General features: G+C 45.0%; 1 protein-coding gene across 1 annotated transcript in view; it reads right to left on the bottom strand.

Moving 5' to 3' along the window:
- NOTCH2 (notch receptor 2) overlaps positions 1-25,067 on the bottom strand; it is a 152,021-nt gene extending 126,954 nt beyond the window's left edge. The window contains exon 1 of the mRNA XM_039486397.1: positions 24,943-25,067. Within this exon, the coding sequence (XP_039342331.1) occupies positions 24,943-25,012 (70 nt within the window). The 5' untranslated portion in view covers positions 25,013-25,067. The remainder of the gene's footprint in view (positions 1-24,942) is intronic.
- Positions 25,068-25,324: the final 257 nt, after the last annotated feature.

Below are 25,324 nucleotides of genomic sequence, written 5' to 3'. Positions count from 1 at the left end.
CAAAGACTGGAACAGAAGAGCAAAGATGAAGTCCCTCTGTTTTTCCAACAAAACAGCATCACCTTGAACTGCTGCCTAGCAGATCATTAAAGCACTGAGGGTTACGTTGTCAGTTTCAATAGCTGTACAAATTGGACAGTACAAATCAAGCATTTAACTGTAGTGCATGATAGGGCATGATAATCCAATACTGACTAAACAGAAGTGAAAGTGACTACTTTTTGTACTTCCTTCAGCTTGGACAATTAAAATAGACTAAACAAACAAAAACAATCAAATGTAAATAAGATTAAAATTGTTCCAATTACATTACAAATATTAAAAATTACTGAAAGAGGTACTCAGTTTAAAAGCTAAAATAGTTTAACATGAAAACATTATTTTATATATACACAAGGGAAATTAGAGTCTCCCTTGCTATGGCTCCCATAGCAAAATTAGCTTCTTCTCTGTGCAAGAAGCATTGCTAAAATTATCATGAAATGCAGGAAGACAATTTAATAATGAATGCAAAGAAATAAGCAACGTCAGTTACTTTGTTTACATCAACAGCCATGTCTAGCTACCTTACCAAGATACGCACAAGAGTCAGAAAATAAAAGTAAAGATTCCAATATCATTAACTCACCCACAATAAACAGTATATTAAAGGTTATGCTAAATATTGAGTTACCTGAAAACTTACTGTACAGGTCTGTCGCATCTTACGCACATTTAACGTGCGATTTCAGCTTTACGCGGTCAGCAAAAACAAAAACAAAAACCTCAAAAAAGAGAAAAATAACAATTTTAATACTGTACCTGTAGTGCGGGTGATTCCGCCTGCCATTCAACTCAATGTAATTTTGACTATACGCGGTTTTCGCTTTACGCGCTAACTGCACAACAGAACCCCCGCGTAAGATGAGACTCGCCTGTATGCTCAACATGAAGGAAGAGGGTATTATCTGGAAAGACAAAATAGACTGACCAGACCTTTCTTCTAAAGTTGTACACGGACCAAGTGGATCAAACAAGGTTTTTGAGTCATGTTGTCACTGATTTTTACTCCTTCTCTCACAAGATCCCTCCTGCCTTCATTAATCATTAGGTTAGTGTATAACGGATCTGCCTCTTCAGCCTGAAAGAGCTTGCAACATATCCAAGGAGGCTGCTATGACTTCGTCTCCTTTTCTTTTGTCAGAAAATCCGTTTTCTTAGAGTACATCTTCATGGCAGCATTCACTCAGGTGACTGGCAACTCGGTCCCTAGGCCGGGTGTGAGCAGCCACAGTACAAAGCCACACCTGAATTACTGTGCCCTCACTTGTGCTGTGCTCACCTGTGTGTCGCTAGGACTGCTGGGCACATCCCACAGTTCTTTGTGCAACAGTAAACTGAGCTGCTCCATGATTCTTTCTGAGTGAATTGTGAGAGAATTTGTCTGTCTTCTAGGCACCTGGGGAGAATTGTGGGAAGGCACTGGAGGTCTATCAGCACTCTAGTGGTTTAGCCTGCATCCTCACTGCTAAGTGGGTGGGTTACCAGACCAACAGGGCTGGCTTTAGGCCAATTCGCCTGATTCCCGGGAATCAGGCCCCGCGCCTTAGGCGCCTTTTTAATCTTTTTTACTTACTCACCCTGGCTGCGGTTCGCTCCGAGGTCTTCCGCGGCCCCGCTCTCCTGGCCAGAGCGCCGGCCGGAGCGCGGCCGCCCCACGGCCCCGGCTGGAGCTCCGGCCGCCCCACGGCCCCGCGACCCCGGCTGGAGCTCCGGCCGGAGTGCGGCAAGCCCCACGGCCCCGGTCGGAGCTCCGGCTGGAGCGTGGCGGCCCCACGGCCCCGCTCTCCTGGCTGGAGCTCTGGGCCCTTTAAATAGCCCCCAGAGCCCTGGGGTAGCTGCCTCTGCCACCCCGGTCCTTTAAATAGCCGCTGGAGCCCCACCGCTTCCCCAGGGCCCCCGTGGCTATTTAAAGGGCCGGGGGGGGTAGACCCAGGGGAGCCCCAGGCCCTTTAAATAGCCCCCAGAGCCCTGGGATAGCAGGGGACTTGGGGGCTATTTAAAGGGACGGGGCTCCAGCTGCCTCTGCTGCATCCCCTGCCTGCAGCCAGCCCCGCACCCCCTGCCCTGCCTGCAGCCAGCCCCGCATCCCCTGCCCTGCCTGCAGCCAGCCCTGCACCCCCTGCCCTGCCTGCAGCCAACCCCTGCCGCATCCCCCTGCTTGAAGCCAGACAGTCCCACACTCCTCTGTCTCCAGCCCTGCCAACCCCTGCCGCAACCCCCTGTGGGCCTGCCTGAAGCCAGCCCGCCCCACACACCCCTTACCCTGCCTGCAGACAGACTCTACCTCCAGTCAGCCCCTGCCCTGCCTCCAACCAGCCCCATGTCCACTGGTGCCCTGCAGTTCCCAGAGCAGTAACCCTGCACACCTGCTTCAATGAGGGGGGCAGGGAGCAGCTGGGACCCACACACGTGCACACATGTGAAACGGAGGTCATTAATAACAGCATATATGATGCAATGTACATAATATATAATTTTATTATTTATATAGTTATGGAAAGTAAATAATACATGGAAGAAATTAAAGGCTTTTTTTTACATTTTTTTTTTAAAGTCATCCCTGCTGGGGCCCTGCCGAAAATGTTCGAATTGGGCCCCGCACTTCCTAAAGCCGGCCCTGCAGACTAAGTGAAAACAACACTCAGGCTCTAACCTCTATCCCTAGCAAGGCCAACTAGCCCAGGCCAAAAGCACCAAACTCACATGAGGGTCGTGTATGTGGACAGAAGGGGTTTTTTGTGGCAACACCAAGAAAAAAACTAAATTAATTCTACAGTGAAGACATATGCTGAGTAGATCCAAACCCTCAGCCAGTAGGTCTACTTTAGCCTGCATATCAGGCCGTATCTCCAAGGATATTAGAGTGAAAGAGTTGGCAGCCACAGATATGACAGCATCAGATGCACTGAATGACGTTCCCAAGGAACTGGAGGAGATGCTCTGACTCTTACAACATCCTAAGCATCTTGCCCAGAAGGTGTTCATGCAAATGTGACAATTTATCCCAGATTTAACTTCACTGGCAAAGGAACCTCTTAATGAGTAATGTACAAGGTTAAAGATAAAGTAAGCTCATGCCTCTTCTTGATTCTTTTTGATGTAAAAAGCAACCTGAAAGCTGTGATTTTTTTTTTATACTTCTGCTTTTTTTTTACCTTAGAGATTCAGGCCCAATCTAGGCTTGAAAGTTGAAAAGAAATAGTGAAGTTTTATCCCAAGAACTAAGGGCTTGTCTACACTACAGAAGAAATCTGATCTAATATACGCAATTTGAGTTATGTGAATAGCGTAACTCAAATCGACGTACCTTAGATCTACTTACCATGGGGTCCACACTACGTGATGTCAACTGGAGACGCTCTCCCGTCGACTCCCCCTACTCTTCTTGATCTAGTGGAGTACAGGAGTTGATGGGAGAGCAATCTGTGGTCAATTTAGCGGGTCTTCACTAGACCCGCTAAATTGACTGCCAATGTATCGATCGCCACTCATGGATCCCCCAGTAAGTGTAAACAAGCCCTATGAGAGTTAGAGTACATCTATTAAGAGAAGGCTTTCAGCGGGCATCTAAATGCCATACTTGGAGACAACTGAAAAGGCCCTCATAGCTGGCTGAAACAGAGGTATCATGATGGGGTAATAAGGTTAATAAACTCATAAGAACAGCCATACTGTGTCAGATCAATGTCCCACCTTGCCCAGTATCCTGTCTTCCGACAGTGGCCAATGCCAGGTGCTTCAGAGGGAATGATTACCTATTCTGTTCATTAAGTGATCCATCCCCTATCGCCCATTCCCAGCTTCTGGCAAACAGGAGGCCGGGGACACTTCAGAGCCTGGTTTTGCATCCCTGCCCATCCTGGCTAATAGCCATTGATGGACTTAGTCTCCATGACCTTATCTAGCTCTTTTTCAAACCCTGTTATACTCTTGGCCTTCATAACATCCTCTGGCAAAGAGCTCCACAGGTTGACTATAGATTAAAAAGGGACGAGTCAAATACAAACATAAAATGTAAAAGAGTAGTAAAATATAAAACTGTTAAAGATTGTTGAATTCAGGCAGTCACAAATCTTTATGCCTCTAACTATAAGGCGTCTTGGGGAAAATTATGGAATATGTTGAGGCTATCATGCCAAGGTTAACTCAGGAATAGTTGATAGAAAGACCAATAAAGGAAGGCGGTCACATAAGCTATTACAATCAAAGCCAAAACAAAAATCCCAGGACAAAAGTGGTTTTCAGTAATGTTTTATACGATTACAGATATTAGATATCACTACAGCTAAGACAACCATGCTAATGATTTCTTAGAGTAAGGAAACTCCCACTATAATGAAAGATGGTACAACAAATAACAAAAAGCTGCAAAGACAAACTACTACACATGACTCATTTAAATCCATTTTGCTTCTTAATGTAGAAAATATTTTCAAAGACTGGCCAGAATAGAAACAATCCTGCCTCAATTAATACAAACTGATCAAACAGGTTTCATCCATAACATACAACTTAGTGATAACAGACAAGTCATAAGAGTAATTCATGATAGGCAGAACAGAACAACCCAAATAAAGGTCTGCTGTTATCCTTAGATGCTGAGGTGGCCTTTGATAAAGTAGAGTGGTCTTCCTAGAAACACTGCTATCAAGGATGAGCTTTGGAGGCAATATGAAGACATGGATAAATATGATTCCCCTTCTACTAGGACAAAAGTTAATAAGGTACACTCCCAAGAACTCTAACTACAAACAGGAACCAGACAATGCTATCCTCCTTTATTCAACTCCTGGCACAAAATATATGGCAGAATAGCAGCATAACAGGGGTTAACAATTAATAAAACAGCATAAAATTGTGCTGCATGCAGACAATGTGATACTAATGGTTTCCAATTTAGTGCAATCTATGGCTTACATTCTGAAAAATTAATGAATTCAGGGATATATCAGGCTATACAATTATTTTTTATCTATATCTACACACACACACACACACACACAGAGCTAGAGGAATCTATGATGAGAAAGCTGCAAGATGTATTTGAGTTTGTCATCTAAACTAAACATTTAATAGTCAATCTCTCGCCTATCCTCAATCAGCATATGAATTTTTCCTCCCATTATTTCAATGTGAAAAAAAAATGCACTTGTCTTGGATACATACCAGCCATTACAATTAATTATCTGCCATAATGAAATTTCCCATTTAAGGCTCTAACCAATATGGATACCAAAAAGAAATTGAGTAATGATAATAAATATCATCTCCCTCTTGTCTAGTGTTTTTCATCAGCCGACCTCTAAGCACTTTACAAAAGAAGATCAGTATCATTATTCCATTTTACAGAGAGGAAACTAAGGCACAGAGAGAAGAAGTGACATGCCCAAGGTTGCCCAGCAGGCAGAGTCAAAAATAGACCCTAGGTCTCCTGAGTCCCAGTCCAGTGCTCTACCCATTAGGCTACACTGCTGCTTTGTACCGTCCAATAAGTTACTCAGGGAAAAAAACAAGAAAACTCTATAGACCCACTCGAAGAGGGACTGGCAGTACCAAATTTACTAAAATATCACTGAACAGCTCAATTAAAGTTACCATCAGCCTTGTACCATGGTGATCCCAGTAAACATGTGGTGGAAATCAAACAGGACTTTAAAAATAAATGTAGTGCATTGATTTTTTTACTTGAGAAATAGAGACTAACACAAAAAGAAAATATCCATGTCCCATGGTGACACTGTGGATAAGGAATTTGATATAAACAGGTATACCCTGCCGTCCCCACTTACACCCATTAGAAACAATCTAGAATTTCAAGGATTATGTAATCCAATAGATAATAAATAGGAGGAAAAAGGGTACAGACAATCATCAGAAAGCTATTCTATAATAAACTTATGGATATTAATACCATCAAAGAACTCATGGGGAATATTATTATACCAATCTGGGCTTATTTGTTACTAAGGCATTATATGAAATTCCATTTAGGAAGTCCAAGTTTTAGGAGACCATTAGCAAAGATAGAAGCACTGATTTTGGGAAAAGACCTCTCAAATGGCCTGGGATAACACATATGGTATAACACTGGTTATCTCCACATGGTATAATGAAAGATTACTGATGGATCTAGAACAATGGTTTTCAACCTTTGGTCCATGGACCCCTGGAGTTCACCGAATGTGTCTAGGATTTCCAAAGGGGTCCACGCCTCCATTTGAAATTTCTTAGGGGTCTGCAAATGAAAAAAAGATTGAAAACCTCTGATCTAGAAGATAAGACTACCTCTACAGAAAAATGGAAAGAGCATCTAAAATAAATATCACTTTGGAACAAAGGGAAAATATCTGGAGAAAGGATCAATACCTCCTTTATTTGTGTATCCATTAAGGAAAACTACATAATATTTTACCAATGGTACGTCACTCCATTTAAGCTAAGGAAAATATATAAAGGAGGAGTCAAATGCTGGAAAAGATATGAAGGAATGGGGACCTCTCTGCATAAAGCGTGGGAATGCCCTAAAATTTAGCGGGGGGAAAAATACAGAAATAGAATTTAAGCTAACTAGTTAGGCTACCCACAAAACCCATGGTAAATCTATCAGATTACAGTACAAAGAGTATTGACTCCGGGAAGGACACATTGATAAACACAATTATTACTAGCAGCCAGATGGTGAGATAGTTCACTTTTGGAAAATGACAGTTCTTCCAACAGTAGCAGCATGGAGAAATAAAGTAGAGAAAATCCTTTCCATGAAAAAATGGTAGCCTTATATCAGGACGAAGTCAATTTTATAATTACTGGTTACCATTTTGGGAATCTGAATAAGCGAAATACAGATAAAGTGTTGCCAAAATGCAAATGCGTCTTTAAAGGTAGCAGATATTGGTTATGAATAAGGTTTGTTAATACTTGTATGAAAAATTCATGTGTGTTAATAATGACAATAAAAAGTTTTTGAAGAGGGAAAGGCCTTTTAAATCAAACTGATTAAACTTTGTTTTGTTTCTGTAGAGACCTATTTAACTTCTGTGACTAACAAAGGATTAATTCACTCAAAACGTTACATATTCCACATCTTCAAATGAGGTATTAAGAGCTCACAACGTCCTCTAGACCTCCAACAAAACCAGGAAGATTAAACTTTATATTCCTGATAGTTCTATGGAAAATCAAGCAGAATGCTCATTAAAAAGCCATTCCAGGCATTTTTATACCCTAAAGTAATAAAAAGAGCACAAGCCCAGTATTTTCAAATCTTTTGATCTCATTTAATACAGCAGACTACAACTTCCTTCCGCTGTGTTGATCTTCCTGGCTTCTTATGGTACTGTGAGTGTAAGGCAGGGGTCTCAAACTCAGTTTACCTTAGGGCCAGTGCCAGTCCTCAAATCCTCCCAGTGGGCCAATGTCACTCATGCTGCCCAGAACCCACCCCGCAAAAACTCTGCCCTCCAAAAAAATCCATCTCCCACCTGCCTAAGGCTCTGGGACAGAGTTTGGGTGGGGGAGGAGGTCTGGAGTAGGGGATTGGGGTGCAGGCTCTCAGATGGAGTTTGGGTGCAGAAGGGGTGAGAGGTTGTCCTCTGAGAGGGAGTTTGGGTGGGGGAGGCAGTCAGGGTGCAGGCTCTGGGATGGAGTTTGGAGGCTGGGGGTATGTGTGGGGAGAGGGTGCAGGCTCTGGGAGGGAGCTTGGGGGCTGGATGGTGTGTGCGGAGAGGATGCAGGCTCTGGGAGGGAGTTTGGGGGCTGGGGGAGTGTGGAGAGGGGGTGCAGGCTCTGGGAGGGAGCTTGGGGGCTGGAGGGTGTGTGGGGAGAGGATGCAGGCTCTGGGAGGGAGTTTGGGGGCTGGGGGAGTGTGGAGAGGGGGTGCAGGCTCTGGGAAGGAGTTTGGCGGTAGGAGGATGAATACTATTCCCCCACCCACACCAACATTCCATGAAACTGATCAGTACGGAAGGGGCGTAGCTACAGGTAGGCTGGAATTGGCACCGAGGCCCACCCAATCCGAGTCTGAGGTATGTCAGAGGCATACTCATGCTAGCTCAATGAAAAAAATAAAACAGAATACAGCCATGGAAGTGGTAGGAGGGACTGGTCACCATAAGTTCATGCCATTTGAGATGCTGGGTACATACTTGGGGTGGCTAGCCCCTCAAGCTGCTCATGATGCGCTGGCTATAACTTCTGTTTTTAGGCACTAGCCCAAGCAAAACTAGTGCAGTTACAGCTATGCAAGCTCAGAATCAAATCCCCCAGCTTGAATGTAACCAGACTCTACGGGTATGTCGACACCACGTTCATGCTTCCAACTGCAATAGCCAGACTTGTGCTAGCTCTGCTTGAACTAGCTTGCTAAAAATAGCTGGCCCTGAGATGGCATGGGCAGTGGCTCGTACTAGCCACCTGAGTATGCTCCAGGGAGATTTGTACTTGCCGGCTAGTTAAAGTATAGCTAGTAAGTCTCCGTTTAGTTCAGCTGGTAAGCAGAAGCACGCTCCCAGCTGCAGCACAGACATACCCCAATGCTCCCTTCCCAACACAGGACTCTCCCTTGGTAGACGTGCCTGGCTGGGCTGAGGGGTGCTCCACAGTGTGACTGGCAGAGAAGATGCAGAGCCAGGGCAGGAAGGAGCCTCTATCTGACTTCAGGGACCAGGACAATTCCTGCCCACAGGCATGGGGGGTGGAGATGGGGAGGGGCACGGCATCCATTTATCAGCAAAGTGCGGGGCACAGCATGGCTCCAACCCCCCAACAGGGCAGGGATTTATGCCAGGACAGGCGTTTCTCAGCTGCCTACAGGCACAGAAACACAGCCCAGGGCACTTCCCTTCCCCATCTTTCTGCCCGCCTTTCTCTCCCCCAACCCTGGCCACCTTCCCAGACCCACCCATGGCTACACCCTGGGACAAACAAAAGACACCCCCTATGCCCCATCACCCCCCATGAAGGAAAGTGGAAGTTCAGTCTCCAAACCTGCAGGCTTGCCCTGAGGACAGATCATTGTCCAGCCACGGTAAGTTGAGCCCACCCTATCCACACCCTTGCAGTAAGGTACTAAAAGACCATGAGTCCAGTGTAAATACACTGATGACATTCAGTTGTGTGTTTCCTTCATCAATGCAGCCCATGCCATCACCACCAATTTTTCCAAGCACTAGGAATGTCACTGAAGAGCAGCTGGCTCAAACGGAACATGGGAAAAATGGAGATGTTACTAGAGAGAGGTAAGAAATTTGAGGCACGAGAGAACATCAGTTCTTCCTTGAATCAAAGACTCTGAACAGTGCTCCTCAAGCCCTAGGGCCCTGCTGGATTTCCCTCTGCTCTGAGGCACTCATTGCATTAGAAGCAAGGAACACTTTCTACCATCTGGAGTGTGCTGAGCAGCAAAACTGCAGCTGCAGAACACCTTACTAGCGGAGATCAGACAGAGACCAGCCTTGCCCGCGTTCAAATAAAAAGCAATGTTTACCTCTTTGATAAAGAAGGCATTTGTGACGCTGCACTCCATATGTTTATGGAAATATGCTTATGAGTGTAAATATAATGTAACTGGAATCAGGGGCGGCTCTAGAAAGTAAGCTGCCCCAAGCAACGCGGTGCGCTGCGCCGCCCTTCCGCGGTCCCGCGGCGAGTCCCCTCTTCCCGCGGCTCCGGTTGAGCTCCCGCCGGTATGCCTGCGTCAGGTCCACCGGAGCCAGTGAGGAGCGGACCTGCCGCAGTCATGCCTGCGGGAGCTCAACCGGAGCCGCGGGAAGAGGGGACTCGCCGCAGTCATGCCTGCGGCAGGTCCGCTCGTCCTGGGCTCCGGTGGACCTGCCGCAGTCATACCTGCGGTTGGTCCACCAGAGCCAAATGCCGCCCCCCCGGGAAAGGGCCGCCCCACGCGCCTGCTTGGCGCGCTGGTGTCTAGAGCCGCCCCTGACTGGAATATGCTTCATGCAAAAGGTCTCTTGTAAAATATAATTACAAAGCTTATAATCTACTGAGTGTGTTCATCCTATTTGTAGGAATGTACCACTCTTGTATCTAAAACTAGAAATATGAAGTATTACTCTGAGGTCCTATTGTAATTATGCAAAGTGTGGGCCATTAATGGGGGCTTAGGATCTTGATGGCTCCCATTAACTAGAACAATTGGTTGTAAATGGCTCTGTTTACTTGTAAGCCTTCCTGTGTTCCTGTGGGTCAGGCTGGAAAGAATGGAGGCTTGGGGCCTCACCTGGTACTGGAATCTACCTTAAACCTGAGGCTTTTCCATTTAGACAGAGAGACAGTGACCCAGAGAGACAAAAGATTCCCGCCTTGTGCCAAAGCCATAAAAGGGGGTGGAACAAAACAAAGGGGGCTGCAGTCATGAGAAATCCCCTAGTTACCACCTGAGCTAGAACTAACAAGAACTGTACCAGGGGAAAGGATTGGGCCCAGACTAAAAAGGAGTCTGGTCTGTGAAAGAAGCTTATTGGAACAACTCTGAGGGTGAGATTTACCTGTATTCAGTTTCTTAAATGTATTAGGCTTAGACTTGTGTGTTTTGTTTTATTTTGCTTGGTAACTTACTTTGTTCTGTCTGTTATTATTTGAAACCACTTAAATCCTACTTGTTATACTTAATAAAATCACTTATGATTATTAGTAAACCCAGAGTAAGTGATTAATACCTGGGGGAGCAAACAGCTGTGCATCTCTCTCTTATCAGTATTATAGAGGGCTGACAATTTATGAGTTTACCCTATATAAGCTTTCTACAGAGTAAAACGGATTTATTTGGGGTTTGTATCCCATTGGGATCTCGGTGTCTGGGTGCTGGAGATAGGTGACTTGCTGAGCAATTTTTGGTTAAAGTCTGCAGCTTTGGGGCCGTGGACCAGACCTGGGTCTGTGTTGCAGCAGATTAGCATGTTTGGCTCAGCAAGGCAGGGTTCTGGAGTCCTAAGCTGACAGTGGAAAATGGGCTCAGAGGTGATTCCAGCACATCGTGTGACAGCCCCAAGGGGGTATCTGTGACCAAACCCATCACAACATTTTTGTAGTAACAGTAGCTTCCCAGGTTGACAAATTGGGGAGAATGAAAAAGAAAACAGTAAAAGAACAATCTTGCATCCCAAGAACACAGGCAGTTGGGAGAAAATTGCCCTTTCTCCAATGTACAGTTACCAGTGATAGTATCAGAGGGGTAGCCGTGTTAGTCTGGATCTGTAAAAGCAGCAAAGAATCCTGTGGCACCTTATAGACTAACATGAGCTTGGAGCATGAGCTTTCGTGGGTGAATACCCACTTCGTCGGATGCAAGTAGTGGAAATTTCCAGGGGCAGGTATATATATGCAAGCAAGAAGCAAGCTAGAGATAACGAGGTTAGTTCAATCAGGGAGGATGAGGCCCTGTTCTAGCAGTTGAGGTGTGAAAACCAAGGGAGGAGAAACTGGTTCTGTAGTTGGCAAGCCATTCACAGTCTTTGTTTAATCCTGAGCTGATGGTGTCAAATTTGCAGATGAACTGAAGCTCAGCAGTTTCTCTTTGAAGTCTGGTCCTGAAGTTTTTTTGCTGCAGGATGGCCACCTTAAGATCTGAGCTAGAGTTACTATGGTGCGGTGTGCAGTTACTGGTGAGAATATGCTTCAGGTTGGCAGGTTGTCTGTGGGCGAGGACTGGCCTGCCACCCAAGGCCTGTGAAAGTGTGGGGTCATTGTCCAGGATGGGTTGTAGATCCCTGATGATGCGTTGGAGGGGTTTTAGCTGGGGACTGTATGTGATGGCCAGTGGAGTCCTGTTGGTTTCTTTCTTGGGTTTGTCTTGCAGTAGGAGTAAGTACCATAGTAACTCTAGCTCAGGAACCAATCCATGCAACAAACCTCGATGCCAACTCTGCCCACATATCTACACCAGCGACACCATCACAGGACCTAACTAGATCAGCCACACCATCACCGGTTCATTCACCTGCATGTCCACCAATGTAATATATGCCATCATATGCCAGCAATGCCCCTCTGCTATGTACATCGGCCAAACTGGACAGTCTCTACGGAAAAGGATAAATGGACACAAATCAGATATTAGGAATGGCAATATAAAAAAACCTGTAGGAGAACACTTCAACCTCCCTGGCCACACAAAAGCAGATCTTAATGTGGCCATCCTGCCGCAAAAAAACTTCAGGACCAGACTTCAAAGAGAAACTGCTGAGCTTCAGTTCATCTGCAAATTTGACACCATCAGCTCAGGATTAAACAAAGACTGTGAATGGCTTGCCAACTACAAAACCAGTTTCTCCTCCCTTGGTTTTCACACCTCAACTGCTAGAACAGGGCCTCATCCTCCCTGATTAAACTAACCTCGTTATCTCTAGCTTGCTTCTTCCTTGCATATATATACCTGCCCCTGGAAATTTCCACTACTTGCATCCGACGAAGTGGGTATTCACCCACGAAAGCTCATGCTCCAAAACGTCTGTTAGTCTATAAGTTGCCACAGGATTCTTTGCTGCTTTTACAGTGATAGTAGGCATCCTACAAAAGGCTAAAAAAGATTACATAAAGATTTGCCAACTGAAAGGTTGAAAGAACTCCAAAGGGATGGATCAGTACAGAGCTTTCTAAGAGAAGAGAGATAATCTAGAATTTTCAGCTGGCCTCTTAAATAACAATTCTTGACTTCATAGGAAAAGAACAATAACACTATGAACCTTGCCTATAGTGCATCAAAGGCCAAATTGCTAAAGGACCTTCAAAAAAAACCATACTGAGAGAAGAAAAGAACTTGCAGGGGCAGAAATCCTGTTTAGGCCTCATAGGATTTAAGAGTCTAAGGGATGAACCTCTGACTACATCTAATGAAGCAAAGGTTTGTCCCACAAGCTCTCAGACCCAAGACCTTAGGTCCTGCAATCATCCCTCTTCAGCCTTCCTCTCAGTCACAGCCTGGATAATCAGGCGCTGGTGAAGACCTATCTTTTTGCCTTCCCATTTCTTCTGATCTGGGTTGGATCTTCATGAGTTTCTCATAAGGCATTGGGTACTCTGATTAGTAATGAAGAATATCTGATTTGAGCTTGAACTGCAGAAATGGAGACTACTGCCCAAATTCCAGAACTGAAATTAAGGAATTCTTGTCCCCAATTCAGACACTTCAGTCACTACCCATGGCATCACTTTAATGATCAGCTCAAATCAGATATTCTTCATTACTAATCAGAGCATCCAATGTCTTATGAGAAACTCATGAAGATCCAACTCAGATCAGAAGAAATGTGATTTGGACCCAGCCAGTTACTCCCTCAGCTGTATGAACGGCAAACCCCAGAAAGAGCCCCTCCCAAGCCCCTTTCCCCTGCAGCAACAAACACATGTCCTAACAAAACACCATCCCTACCATCAGATGTAGAACTTCACAAATGTCCCGCCTGGACCAGACTGAAACTAGGGACCTAGAGGTGAGGAGCTCCATATCCAGATACCAATTCCATCATCCAGTCATCCTTAGATATTTTATAATTTATATACCATTACTGAACCATTAGGACAAGATTTGCTTTTATCTTGATGACTGCTTCCCTGAATGGTTTATTTCATTAAGAATGTAACCTACAGCAATCCCTTTATTGGCTATAAAGAATTAACTATAAAGAATACAAAATGAACTAGGGACTGAATTATATGACTACAGTTTTTTTTCCAATAGATCCTGTCCTATTGCTATATCACCCTTATAGTCGTTGCTTCCCTGCATTCCCATAATGTTCAGACTGAAAGTGTTCTTCTAATACACAAAACCAAAACACTATTTAAAAACTTAACAACCAAGTTACAACACAATGTATTTGGTTAAAACAGAAAAGCTTTAATAAAGTACCCTCGTTCAGTGACCAACATTTTAGATAATTAAAGATCTAAAGAGAAACTGACGTCTCTATGAAAACTTTGAAAAACATTCGATGTAGAAATAATTATGCTTATATTGTTCTCTCCAAAATTTTCTGTCATTCTTTAGTGCTAAAGTTAAAAAAGGATTTATAAGAGTTTCTACCTCTCCAGAAAGTATAATCCAATGCTTGTCATCAGCATTATTTCCATAGCAACTACCAGTGATGTCACAGATATAGGACTAAGATATCCTGAAGGGAAGAAATAGCAGAAGCTAATATACTACTGAGATACAAAGCTCCATTTTCATCCTTATACTCTTACAGGGCATATGCTCTAGAAATAGAATATTTTCCAAATAGAGTGTTTGATTTTTTTCCTGGAGATCTCAGAAGACTGACTGTGTGTTAAGTATGACACAGGCATTGTTCCTTCCAGAGGGGCTTTGACAAGATGCTGCCCTCATGTTGACTTGACTCTTGTTGGCAAGATGACCTTTGAATGAGCTCATAGAAACTAAGAATATGTAACTACAAAGGGCTTTTTAACATAGATGCTTTGAAAAGTAGGCTCCCGTTTTCCAGCCTGGGTGACATGCCCTGAGGAGGAGTACGCAATGCCTCCAAGTTAATGGTCATCACTCCCAACATTCCTTAGATCCATGGATCCTAGCCAACAAGACAAACTTGAAATACAAGGGACTGAAGTGACATGCATCTAAAAATGATGTCCACTGGGTATTTTAGATAAAATTTCCTATTCCAAAAGAAACAAGTGTTCTAAACTCTACTGTTGTCCTTTCACTGCCTCATAACTTGATAAAAAATGTACATCCAAATTCCAGCTCTCAAGATCAATATAACCATGACAACATGGGTTACAGTGCAACACCTTTTAACAAGCAAATTCAGCAAGACCATTCGCAAGACACAACTGTACTGCTCCCTTTCACAATATGAACATTGTTTCTGAAAATAGGATGTTCCAATCCTATGCAATGTCTATGAAAGGAAAGTGCCAGTTGATTTACAGTGTTAGTGATTTAAAGAGCACAAATAAACAACAAAACTGATTAAGCTGACAAGAACTCCCTTATCCAACAAAAGAGACTCAAAAGCCAAAGGCCATCTCCCAAAACCAAGCATAACTTACCTCTTTACCCTTCCCATACCCCCTCCAAACTTATCTCAAGAGTTCAAGTCTTGGGATTGTTAGCAAGAACATCCCAGCTGATATTAAATGCTTAGATGATGCATAATGAGAGAAAGGTATAAAGTAGCTATTCTCAAATAATGAAGGGTTTTGTAAATCTAAATCACACTTTGAATTGCATCTGGAAACAAATGGATAGCTAATGAGGTCTACAAAAGTGCAAGGATACTACTTAGGCACATCACTCCTAAGTAAGCAGGCCACTAACTCCTGCAATAGCAGAAATTTCCAAGTGTCTTCCAGAGAAGCCCCATGGAGAATGCATTGTAGCAGTTCAATCTAGCAGTAACAAAGATGTTGAGAACTGTGGCAGGGTCTGCATCCAAGAGATAAGGATGCAATCTCCTACACAGGAAAAATAAAAATGCCTATGTTTGCCTATTACTTGCAGCTGTCTGATCATAAAAGGCCCCCAAACAGTGAACATCAATAACAATCATCAGATATATTCTCTCACTAGAAAAGGCAGATGTTCCTGACATCACCTCCATCTCCCGGAACCTACCATCACTTAAATCTTTTATAGACTGCGCTTCAGCTCAGCCACTCATTCAAGCAGAAAAGGCAAGTCACTACACCACCTGCATTGCATGAAAAGACAGAGCTGAGTAGTCCATATCATAACATCTGTTTCATTCTGTGTTAAGCAAAAAGGCTGACATCAGAAACTTGTGGGTTCCTTGCACAAGAACCCTTAAGGCAGTTAAATACTCATCCAAAAATACTCTTTGAGTTGCTCCACTCTTTCCTCGTGGTAGTTCCAATCACAACTTCACTCCCAAGGACCACAAGTGGATCAACATTAGAGCTGGCTGGGAATCTGACAAAAAAGCTGATTTGTCAAAACTGAAACATTTTGCAGGAAAAGGTCAGTTTTGAAAAATTTTGACTCCATTTTTTTGAAAATTAAATTTTGAAATTGTCAAGACATTTTGTTTTGACACTTTCAAAAAAATTCTGATATTTTTCAGTTCAAAATAGCTTTTCACTTTGAAGTTTAAATTACAGTAAAAATAAAACAGAGAGAACAGCTGACATCAAAGTGACCTGAACCAAAAAAAATTTCAAATATTCGGTTTGTGAACATTTTTGAAATTTTGACTTTTCAGCCTGAGTCAGGAAAAATTTTACCTAGAATTTTTCAAAATTTCTTGCCTAACACTGGTGAATATCACCTTGAGACCAATGCTATCATTGAAAGATCAGCATCGACAACTAACCTTTATCTATCACTAGGAAGAGCTTCGACCAATAATGCAAGCTCAGTCTCCATACTATATCCAGATCTAAAACTGACTGAGAAATCAAGAAAGTCAGATGACATCAGATGATGCCAGAGTTATTTTTCTCCTCAGCCTTCTTCAATCTTTTCCAGAGACTGAGGTCTAGAGACAACAGTAGTTGGAAAAGTTTAGTGTCAAGAGACAGTTTCTCAAGCAAAAGTGGAAGAATCATTAGTTTGAGCAAAGCCAGCATCTTGCAACCCCACAAGGAGGCATTAGCTATCTCTGCAAATAATGGTCCCAACATCCACCACAGGTTTACAACCAAGGACACTGGTCCTTTCAAGTCTGTAATCTAACCTCTCTAATCACTACTGAGCAAAACTGGCCAAAACATACTTAGGAAAAATTTTTTGCCTCTGCACATCAGGGCCGGCTCTAGGTTTTTTGCTGCCCCCAACAAAACATTTTTGGCTGCACCCCCACCCCCGCACTTTTTTTTTGGCTTTTACACAGTTTGCACTTTGCCGTTTTGTTTTGACTGTTTAAAATTTAAAAAAAATGAAAACAGAGAATTTGTAGTTAGTGAAATAAAACAATTTCCAACTAGTGTAATTTTAACGTTTAATTCTAACAAAAACACAAGTACAAACAATTTGAGTTCAACTATACACTGTAATGAAAAAATGTTAGTGTCTTCCAGTTTATCATAAATTAAAAGAATTTATATGAACTGAATTTTCTGGTTTTTACACTTGCGTAGTCTTTTAATAAGTCAGTGAAATCTAAATTTTTTGCAATAGTACTTTCAATTGAAATTAACGTGAGCCCTGACAAACGATTTTGAGACATGGTGGACCTCAAATAATTTTTTAGTAATTTCAGTTTTGAGAAACTGCGCTCACCAGAAGCCACTGATACTGGTAATGTTAAAAAGAATGTGTAATGCTATAGCAGTGTTTGGAGTGAAAAAAATCACTTCTTGCTATAAATTCTAATACTTTTAGAGGAGAAATTTTAGGACTTATTAGCTCAGATAAAACTATTAATTCATCATACAATTCTACCGCATCAATGTCAGCAGCGTTATCAGTACTGAGAGCTAAATGTAGGTCTTGACAGGGCTTCATGAGATCTTCTTTGGAAAACCGATTTTTAATATTTCCAATAGCGTATAAAAATGCAAAAGTTTCACAATGACCATGCAACTGACAAAATCTTTCTTCAATGGAAGTTATAGCTACATTCAAAATACAATAGAAACATTCAGCTTTAAACCTTTCATTTGGATCGAGAATAGGATCATCATGAGCCTCATAACAAAACTGTCTTGTTTTTTTCCCCGAGGACGAATGAATTGTTGAGGTGCAAACGTCAGTTCAAAATCAAGATCCTCTGCTATTGTTGCTGCTTCTTTGACAGTTTCTTCAAATCCTTCATCTGAACAGTATTTTTTTAAATATTCCAGTGTTTTATTCAAAATAGTCTTTGCCTCGGATATGTCTATGGTTATGTTCTGCATAACTTTGCTGGTCAAATTAATTTGATTTAGAATATTATGCCAAATAACCGTGCAACATGAAAATTGAAACTGCATCATTTTCTGATCCAACGTTTCAGCTTCATGTCGAAATGAAGGATCATACGACAAGTCCTGGCTTATTTCGAATAGTGCATCGTAAATCTCTCCTCATGAATATTGGAATGATCTAATAGCGTCTATCCTGCTTTCCCATCTAGTTTGACTTAGAGGTTTAAGTGTGAGTTTTTGTTCAAGATGCTTCTTCAAGATTGCCCAATGGTGTGTGGAAGCACTAAAAAAGTTGTAAATTGCTTGCACTGTGGTAAAATATGAAACGGCATCTTTAGATGATTTGGCGGCATCACTGACAACCAGATTGAGCGAATGCACATGGCAAAGAATGAAAAAAGCTCGATTGTTTAAATTCAGTATTCTCTGCTGTACATCTGCATGTCATCCTCGCATGTTTGAGCTGTTATCATACCCTTGGCTGCGCATATTTTCTAAAGGTATTCCACAGTGTTCCAATCTCTGTAGAATTACATCTGTGAGGGCTTTCCCATAGTTTTGTTCACTGGTATAAATTCTAGAAAATGTTCACAAATTCTCACTTCTGCATTTTCATCTATTTTCAGAAATCGTAAAACTATTGACATTTGCTTGGTTTTGCTCAGATCTTGAGTACAATCAACTATAATTGAGTAATATTTGGCATGTTTCAAATTTGATAAAATTTCATTACGTGCTCCATTAGAAATTAATTCTATTATCTCATTTTGTGTATTTTTACCCAAATAATGGGTGTGAATCTCTCCATCTTTCACTCTTCGTACATGCTCAGCCATAACATTATCAAATTTTGCCAATAATTCAACCAACTGTAAGAAATTTCCATTGTTATTCTCATATAAAATATCCCAGGATCCAGGGAATGCTAGGCACTGTTCGGCTAGGAAATTAATGATTGCCAGTAAACGTTCCAACACCACTGTGAGGGAGGTGGCAGCCTCTGGGGCTCCAGCAAGCAGAAGCTCCCCATGAGTCCCAGGGACCCTCCTGCCCAGCCCGACTCTTACTTTACTACGGATCTGGCCCGAGGTGGATTCATCTCCCATCGCCGCCACTTCTGTGGCTGGGGGTTGGAGCTGCTGCTGGATCCCAGCCCTGCTCATCCTCGGTCTTCGCCTTGCCCCCAGCACGAGTTCGGCTCAACCCGGGCTGCCACTCTGCTTCCCTCTCCCCTCCCCTGGCAAGAGGCGGCGCAGAGGGGAGGAGGAGGCAGAGGTGGGGACAAGCCGAGGAGGAGCGGCCCGCCCGGGCGCCATGTTCCACCTGTCCTTTGCAGCCGGGGGAGGGCTGCGCTACCGGCTCCCATCTGGGGGGTGGCCGCTGACCGCGGGAGAGCGCAGGGGACAAGCCAAGGAGGAGCAGCCCGTCCACTGCAGCCGGGGCAGGGCCATGCTACCAGCTCCCGCCACTCTCCCGTGGTCAGCGGCCGCCCCCCTCTCCCCCCAGGCAGGAGCCAGTAGCGTGGCCCTGCCCCAGCTGCAGAGGAGGGGCCGCTCCTCCTTGGCTTGTCCCTGCTGCTCTCCTGCGGTCAGCAGCCACCCCTCTGGATCCTGACCGCCCCGGGTGGGGGCGGTAAACAGCTTCTTGTTCTGTCAACAGGGCGCGGCGGGGCAGGGAGCCGGCTAAGTGGGGACCGTGTCCCTGCCGCTCTCCCATGGGCAGCAGCCAGCCCCCACACCAAGGCGCCATGTTCCACCTGTCCTTTGCAGCCGGGGCAGGGCCGCGCTGCCGACTCCCACCTGGGGGGTGGCCGCTGACCGCGGGAGAGCGCCGGGGAGAAGCCGAGGAGGAGCGGCCCGTCCTCTGCAGCAGGGGCAGGGCTGCGCTACCGGCTCCCGCCTTGGGGGAGGGGGTGGCCGCTGCCCACGGGAGAGCGGCAGGAACATGCTCCCCACTTAGCCGGCTCCCTGCCCCGCCGCACCCCGGCGGCAGAACAAGAAGCTGTTTACCGCCCCCACCCGGGGCGGTCAGGATCCAGCCCAGGACACTGCCTCAGGTTTGAGCTGGGGCCCCAGCATTATGCCGCCCCAAGCACCTGCTTGTTTAGCTGGTGCCTAGAGCGCCCCTGCCGAACATAGCTCTACCACCATAGAGGAAGATAACCCAGTCAAAGTCAGACTAATCCTATCCACAAAGTACATGGAATATTTCTCCCAGCAGGCAAGCGTTGACTGTTTCCAGGTGTGGGCAGTTTACATTAATCAGACTACTCAGGGCCCAAGACTTTGAAGATGCAAACCTTCACTCTTCACCACACCATGGCATAAAATTGCTGAAGTTCTCGCTTTCCATGCCACAACTGGTCAAACCCTAAGCACAATTTCCACACCCAGTGCCTTAATTTCTTCCGCCCACTTCTTCTGTCACGTCACCTGTATAACAAGGTTTTGCTTACAACACTCCTGCTAATACATCCCAGAATGATGTTTGCTTTTTTTGCAGTGGTACACTGCTGACGCATATTTAGCTTTGTGATCCACTATGACCCGCAGATCCCTTTCCGCAGTACTCCTCCCTAGGCAGTCGTTTCCCATTTTGTATGAGTACAAATGATTGTTCCTTCCTAAGTGGAATACTTCACATTTGTCCTTGTTGAATTTCATTCTATTTTCTTCAGAGCATTTCTCCAGTTTGTCCACATCATTCTGAATTTTAATCCTATCTTCTAAAGCACTTGTAACCATTCCCAGCTTGGTATCGTCCTCAAACTTTATAAGTGTATGCTCTATGCCTTTATCGAAATCATTGATGAAGATATTGAATAGAACTGGACCCAGAACTGACCCCTACGGCATAGGCACCGACTCCATGGGTGCTCTGGGGCTGGAGCACCCATGGGGAAAAAATAGTCGGTGCTCTAGCCCCGGGATCAGCATCTCTTCCTCCCCCACAGCACTTCTTGCCTGCCAGCAAGCTGCACTGATCAGCTCCTCCCCTCCCTCCAGCACCTCCCAGCTGCCGCGATCAGCTGTTCAGCGGTATGCAGGAGGCGCTAGGGATGGAGGGGAAGGAGTGGGGACTGGAAGAAGCGGGGGGCAGAACGGGCTGGGAAGGGGCAGAGGCAGGAAGAGGTAGGTGGGGGTGGGAAATTGGGGGAAGGGGTGGAGTTGGGGCGGGGCCTGGGGCAGAGCAGGGATAGAGCACACACACACCCAGGAACAGAGGCAGTTGGCACCTATGCCCTGCGGGACCCCACTTGACAAGAGCAATGGTCTTAAATTGCAGCAAGGATGATCTAGGTTGGCCATTAGGAAAAACTTAACTGTCAGGGTAAACACTGGAATAAATTGCCTAGGGAGGTTGTGGAAATCTCCATTACTGGAAATTTTTAAGAGCAGGTTAGACATGAGTGCAGGAGACTGGACTAAATGACCTCTCAAGGTCCTTTTCAGTCCTATGATTCTATGGCGACCTGTGAGGATGCCATCAACGAATGAGAAATTTAGAATTCATTGTATTGATAATAAAGAACAAAAGATTGATTAGTGTACTGCAGGCCATCAACAAATTAATCTACCAAAAAGATTGCTTCTCAGAGAGGTATGAAATCCAACAACAACTATCACTCTCAAGACATTGTGAACTATACTCTCCATGTGGACCAGAACACAGGTGCAACCTGACCTCTCCCAACAGTCTCAAGAAAGTAATGGCACAATGATGAAAAATAGTGCAATCTTCAGCTCTAAAGACCTGTTCACATTATTTATACCTTAAATATTTACTAAACACATAGTTTAAAAGATTCAAAGTAATTTTAAGAAGTCTGTGTGTCTCCAAGTAGCTAGAACTACAGTCTCAATGTGTTGTAATATTTATACTGCTTACTGTATTTTTCACTCCATGAATCTGATGAAGTGGGTTTTAGCCCACAAAAGCTTATGCCTAAATAAATCTGTTAGTCTCTAAGGTGCCACAAGGACTCCTCGCTGCTTTTGTCTCAATAGGGGTCTTCAATTTAATAACTGAAGAAACTGTGTTTCTCAAAGCCTAGTTCTTTTTGTTCTAATTTTTTCCTTTAGAAAGCAATGGGAATTACAGCATTTCAGTTGTTTTGTTATTATTTTGCTAATTTATTGAGTTTTCTTATTTTTAGAGAACCTAAAGTGATTTTTCAAGTGATTTTTTCAATGTTTCCAAATTAAATTAAAGCTCATCCTTTTAATCATTCCTTTAAACAATATACGTTCAAAAAGCAGGGGCTTCCGATTATTATTCATTATGTGTTTAAGACACTTACTGAAATGAAATTACACCTCTACCCCGATATAACGCTGTCCTTGGGAGCCAAAAATTCTTACTGCGTTATAGGTGAAACCACATTATATCGAACTTCCTTTGATCCGCCGGAGTGCACAGCCCACCCCCCCCACCCCCCGGAGCACTGCTTTACCGCGTTATATCCGAATTCATGTTATATTGGGTTATGTTATATCGGGGTAGAGGTGTACTAGGCTTATTACTCAGAAGTTTCCTTTAACCAGTTCAACATTCCCAGTATTGTACACCAAACAATGCTCTTAAATACTTTGGGTTCAACCTTATTGTGACACAGATATGCCCAGGCAGGTATATTACACCTGTGTCTAACCATCTTCTCGATAATTCATTGTAGGGGTCGGCAACCTTGCCAAAAACTAAGAACTAGCTGATCGCCATAGTTATTGGGAATTGTACGGGAAATATTTTAAGAGAGATGTAAAATGTAGACTATTCTGTTCCAAAACTGTATGAGGTGAAGCATGTCACCTGAGGAGGGGTGGGTCTCAGAGCTAAGTCAATCAAGAGTGAGAGCAGTCAACAACCTTCAACCTGACCTAACACAGCCCTGTATTTACAGGCTGGATCAAATGCAGGCTTGAGCATTTACAAAGACACAGAATCCCAAGAAGAGACTGAATAAGGGATCCAGGGCTCAGCTGAAGTTAATGAAACACCCTGAATCTGAAAGGGGACAGAAGTCTGGAACCGTATCAGTGACAAAGAAAAGGCACAAGACATTATCCATTACAGAAGCAACACTCTGCCAACGTGTTTCATGAAAAGTAGATCCTAGCTCTCTAGACCGGACAAGTGCTGTAAGGACTGAACACTGGGAAGAAATACCTTATTAGACTGGAACAGAACTTGTTAAAAATGATAGGCTCTAGATTTGCATTTCATGTATTCTCATGTTTCCAATCTTTTTACTTGTATCTATTTTGGATCTTTATCTTAGAGTTGTTAAATAAATTCTATTTGGATTTACTATAGACATGACTTGCCTTACACTAAAGAAAGTGTTGAACTGAGGTGAAGCTAGTGAACTGGGGGGCACTGCTTCCATGGAGGCAGTGGAATAGGGTACACTGTGTGGGTATCCGGAAGATAATGGACTAGGCCCTTGAGTGTATCAAGTGGGGCACGCTAATTATCAGACACTAGAGCAAAAGAGTGGGTTCATGGAGCCTGGAACAGAGTACTTGTCCTCCCAGTGGCTGGCAGATTTGAGACAATTTTCCCCTATTGGGCACAGACAAGGTTGTCTCATGCTGTAAGCAGATGGTAGTGATTCATCCTGCTTACACCCTCAGTTACCCCAATAGCATCACAACTACAACATGGTAAACACTCTAAAGTAAATGAGAACAGAGGGTGCTCAGCACCTCCCAGGACAAACCCCGCCAGAACAGGTTATCTACGGCCCTCAAGTGGTACTCTGCTCTTCTTCAAGGGGCACCTTAAAGTCAAAACTATTATTTTTAATTCCCTGTGTTGCAACCATGAACACCTTACATTAATAATGGATTAAATTTACAGATCTCACGCAGTTTTCATTATTTACTCTGTGCTTCCTTAGCCAAAATAAGAGACTAGAGCAGGGGTCGGCAACCTTTCAGAAGTGGTGTGCCGAGTCTTCATTTATTCACTCTAATTTATGGTTTCACGTGCCAGTAATACATTTTAACATTTTTAGAAGGTCTCTTTCTATAAGTCTATAATATATAACTAAACTATTGTTGTATGTAAAGTAAATAAGGTTTTTTAAATGTTTAAGAAGCTTCATTTAAAAATAAATTAAAATGCAGAGCCCCCCAGACCGGTGGCCAGGACCCAGGCAGTGTGAGTGCCACTGAAAATCAGCTCACGTGCCGCCTTCAGCACCCGTGCCATAGGTTGCCTACCCCTGGACTAGAGTTTTTCCACTTTAATTTCTAGTCAGATATCCCGCCTGGCTCTCACACACTGGCACCAACGAGTTGTGTTTGCTTAGTAAACACTGCAGGGAACCCAACGTAGCATCCCAACACAAAGCTGCCCCTATTGATTTTTAGTGTTTCATTAACACATCCCTCCCTATTTGTATTGAGGCAGGCTGGCAGTCTTCCCCCGCGACCCGTCTCCCTGTCTGAGGGGCTAGCAGTGGGCGCTCTCCTCCTTCCATGAGCATCCCCGCGGGCCGGATGCGGGGGCTAGCCTGGGGAGTTTCAGGGGTGTTGGTGAAGCCCCATCACACACTTTCCAGTCCTGGCAGCAACCCCTGGGGCAGGGAGGAGCAGAGGTCAGATTCCAAGGACACAAAGCAGCAGGGGACCTAGGATGAGGGGGGAGGAGTGAGCTCCCCAGAGACCCCCAAACCAGAGACCGCAAAGCAATGGGGCAAGAGCGAGCCCCCTAAAGACCGCCCCACAGCAGGGAGACAACAAAACACGGGGCGGCGATGGACCCTAGAGACCCCTGCACCAAAGGGACCCAAAGGCAATGGAGCGGAGCAGAACCCCTCACACTGAGGGGACTCCAGGACACCGGGGAAGGGCAGAGACCCCGTACCGAGGGGACCCCCAGACACTGGAGCAGGGACAGTCCGCTGAAGGGCAGAGCAGAGAGACGCCCGCGCCGCGGAGCCCGACATGGCACAGGCTCCGCCCCCACCACCAGAAACCCCCGGCCCCGGGTAGGGCAACCGCCCCATCCCCTCGGCGCGCCCCCTAGCGGAGGCAGCCCCCGACCCGCACTCACCCGCCGCCGGCTGCCCGCGGCTCAACAGCAGCAGCAGGAGCGCCCCGAGCGCCGGGCCAGGCCCCCGCATCGCGCCCCGTGCCCGCGCCGGAGCCAGCCCGGCAGCGAAGCGGCGGCTCGGGGCCGCGCGGAGGGATCTTCCGGCACCGCCGCGCGGAGGGACTCGGCTTCGGCTTCGCACGGCCTGGCGTCTGGCCCTCCCCCGCTTCCTGCGCGGTCGGGCGGCTCCGCCGGTGGGGACCGCGGCACAGCCTGCCGGGAGCGGCCGCTAGAGGGCGCGGGGCCGGGAGGCGCAGAGCCTGCGAGCACCGGGCCAGGACGCCCTGTGAGGGGCAGGGAGGGGAACTAGACGCCCTCCGGCAGGAGCCCTATGGGGGAGCGC

The sequence above is a fragment of the Mauremys reevesii genome, linkage group 8 (genome assembly GCF_016161935.1).
Source record: "Mauremys reevesii isolate NIE-2019 linkage group 8, ASM1616193v1, whole genome shotgun sequence".
NCBI classification, from domain to species: domain Eukaryota; kingdom Metazoa; phylum Chordata; order Testudines; family Geoemydidae; genus Mauremys; species Mauremys reevesii.
The sequence above is the reverse complement of the archived record's forward strand: the minus strand, read 5'-3'. Positions and strand labels throughout refer to the sequence as shown.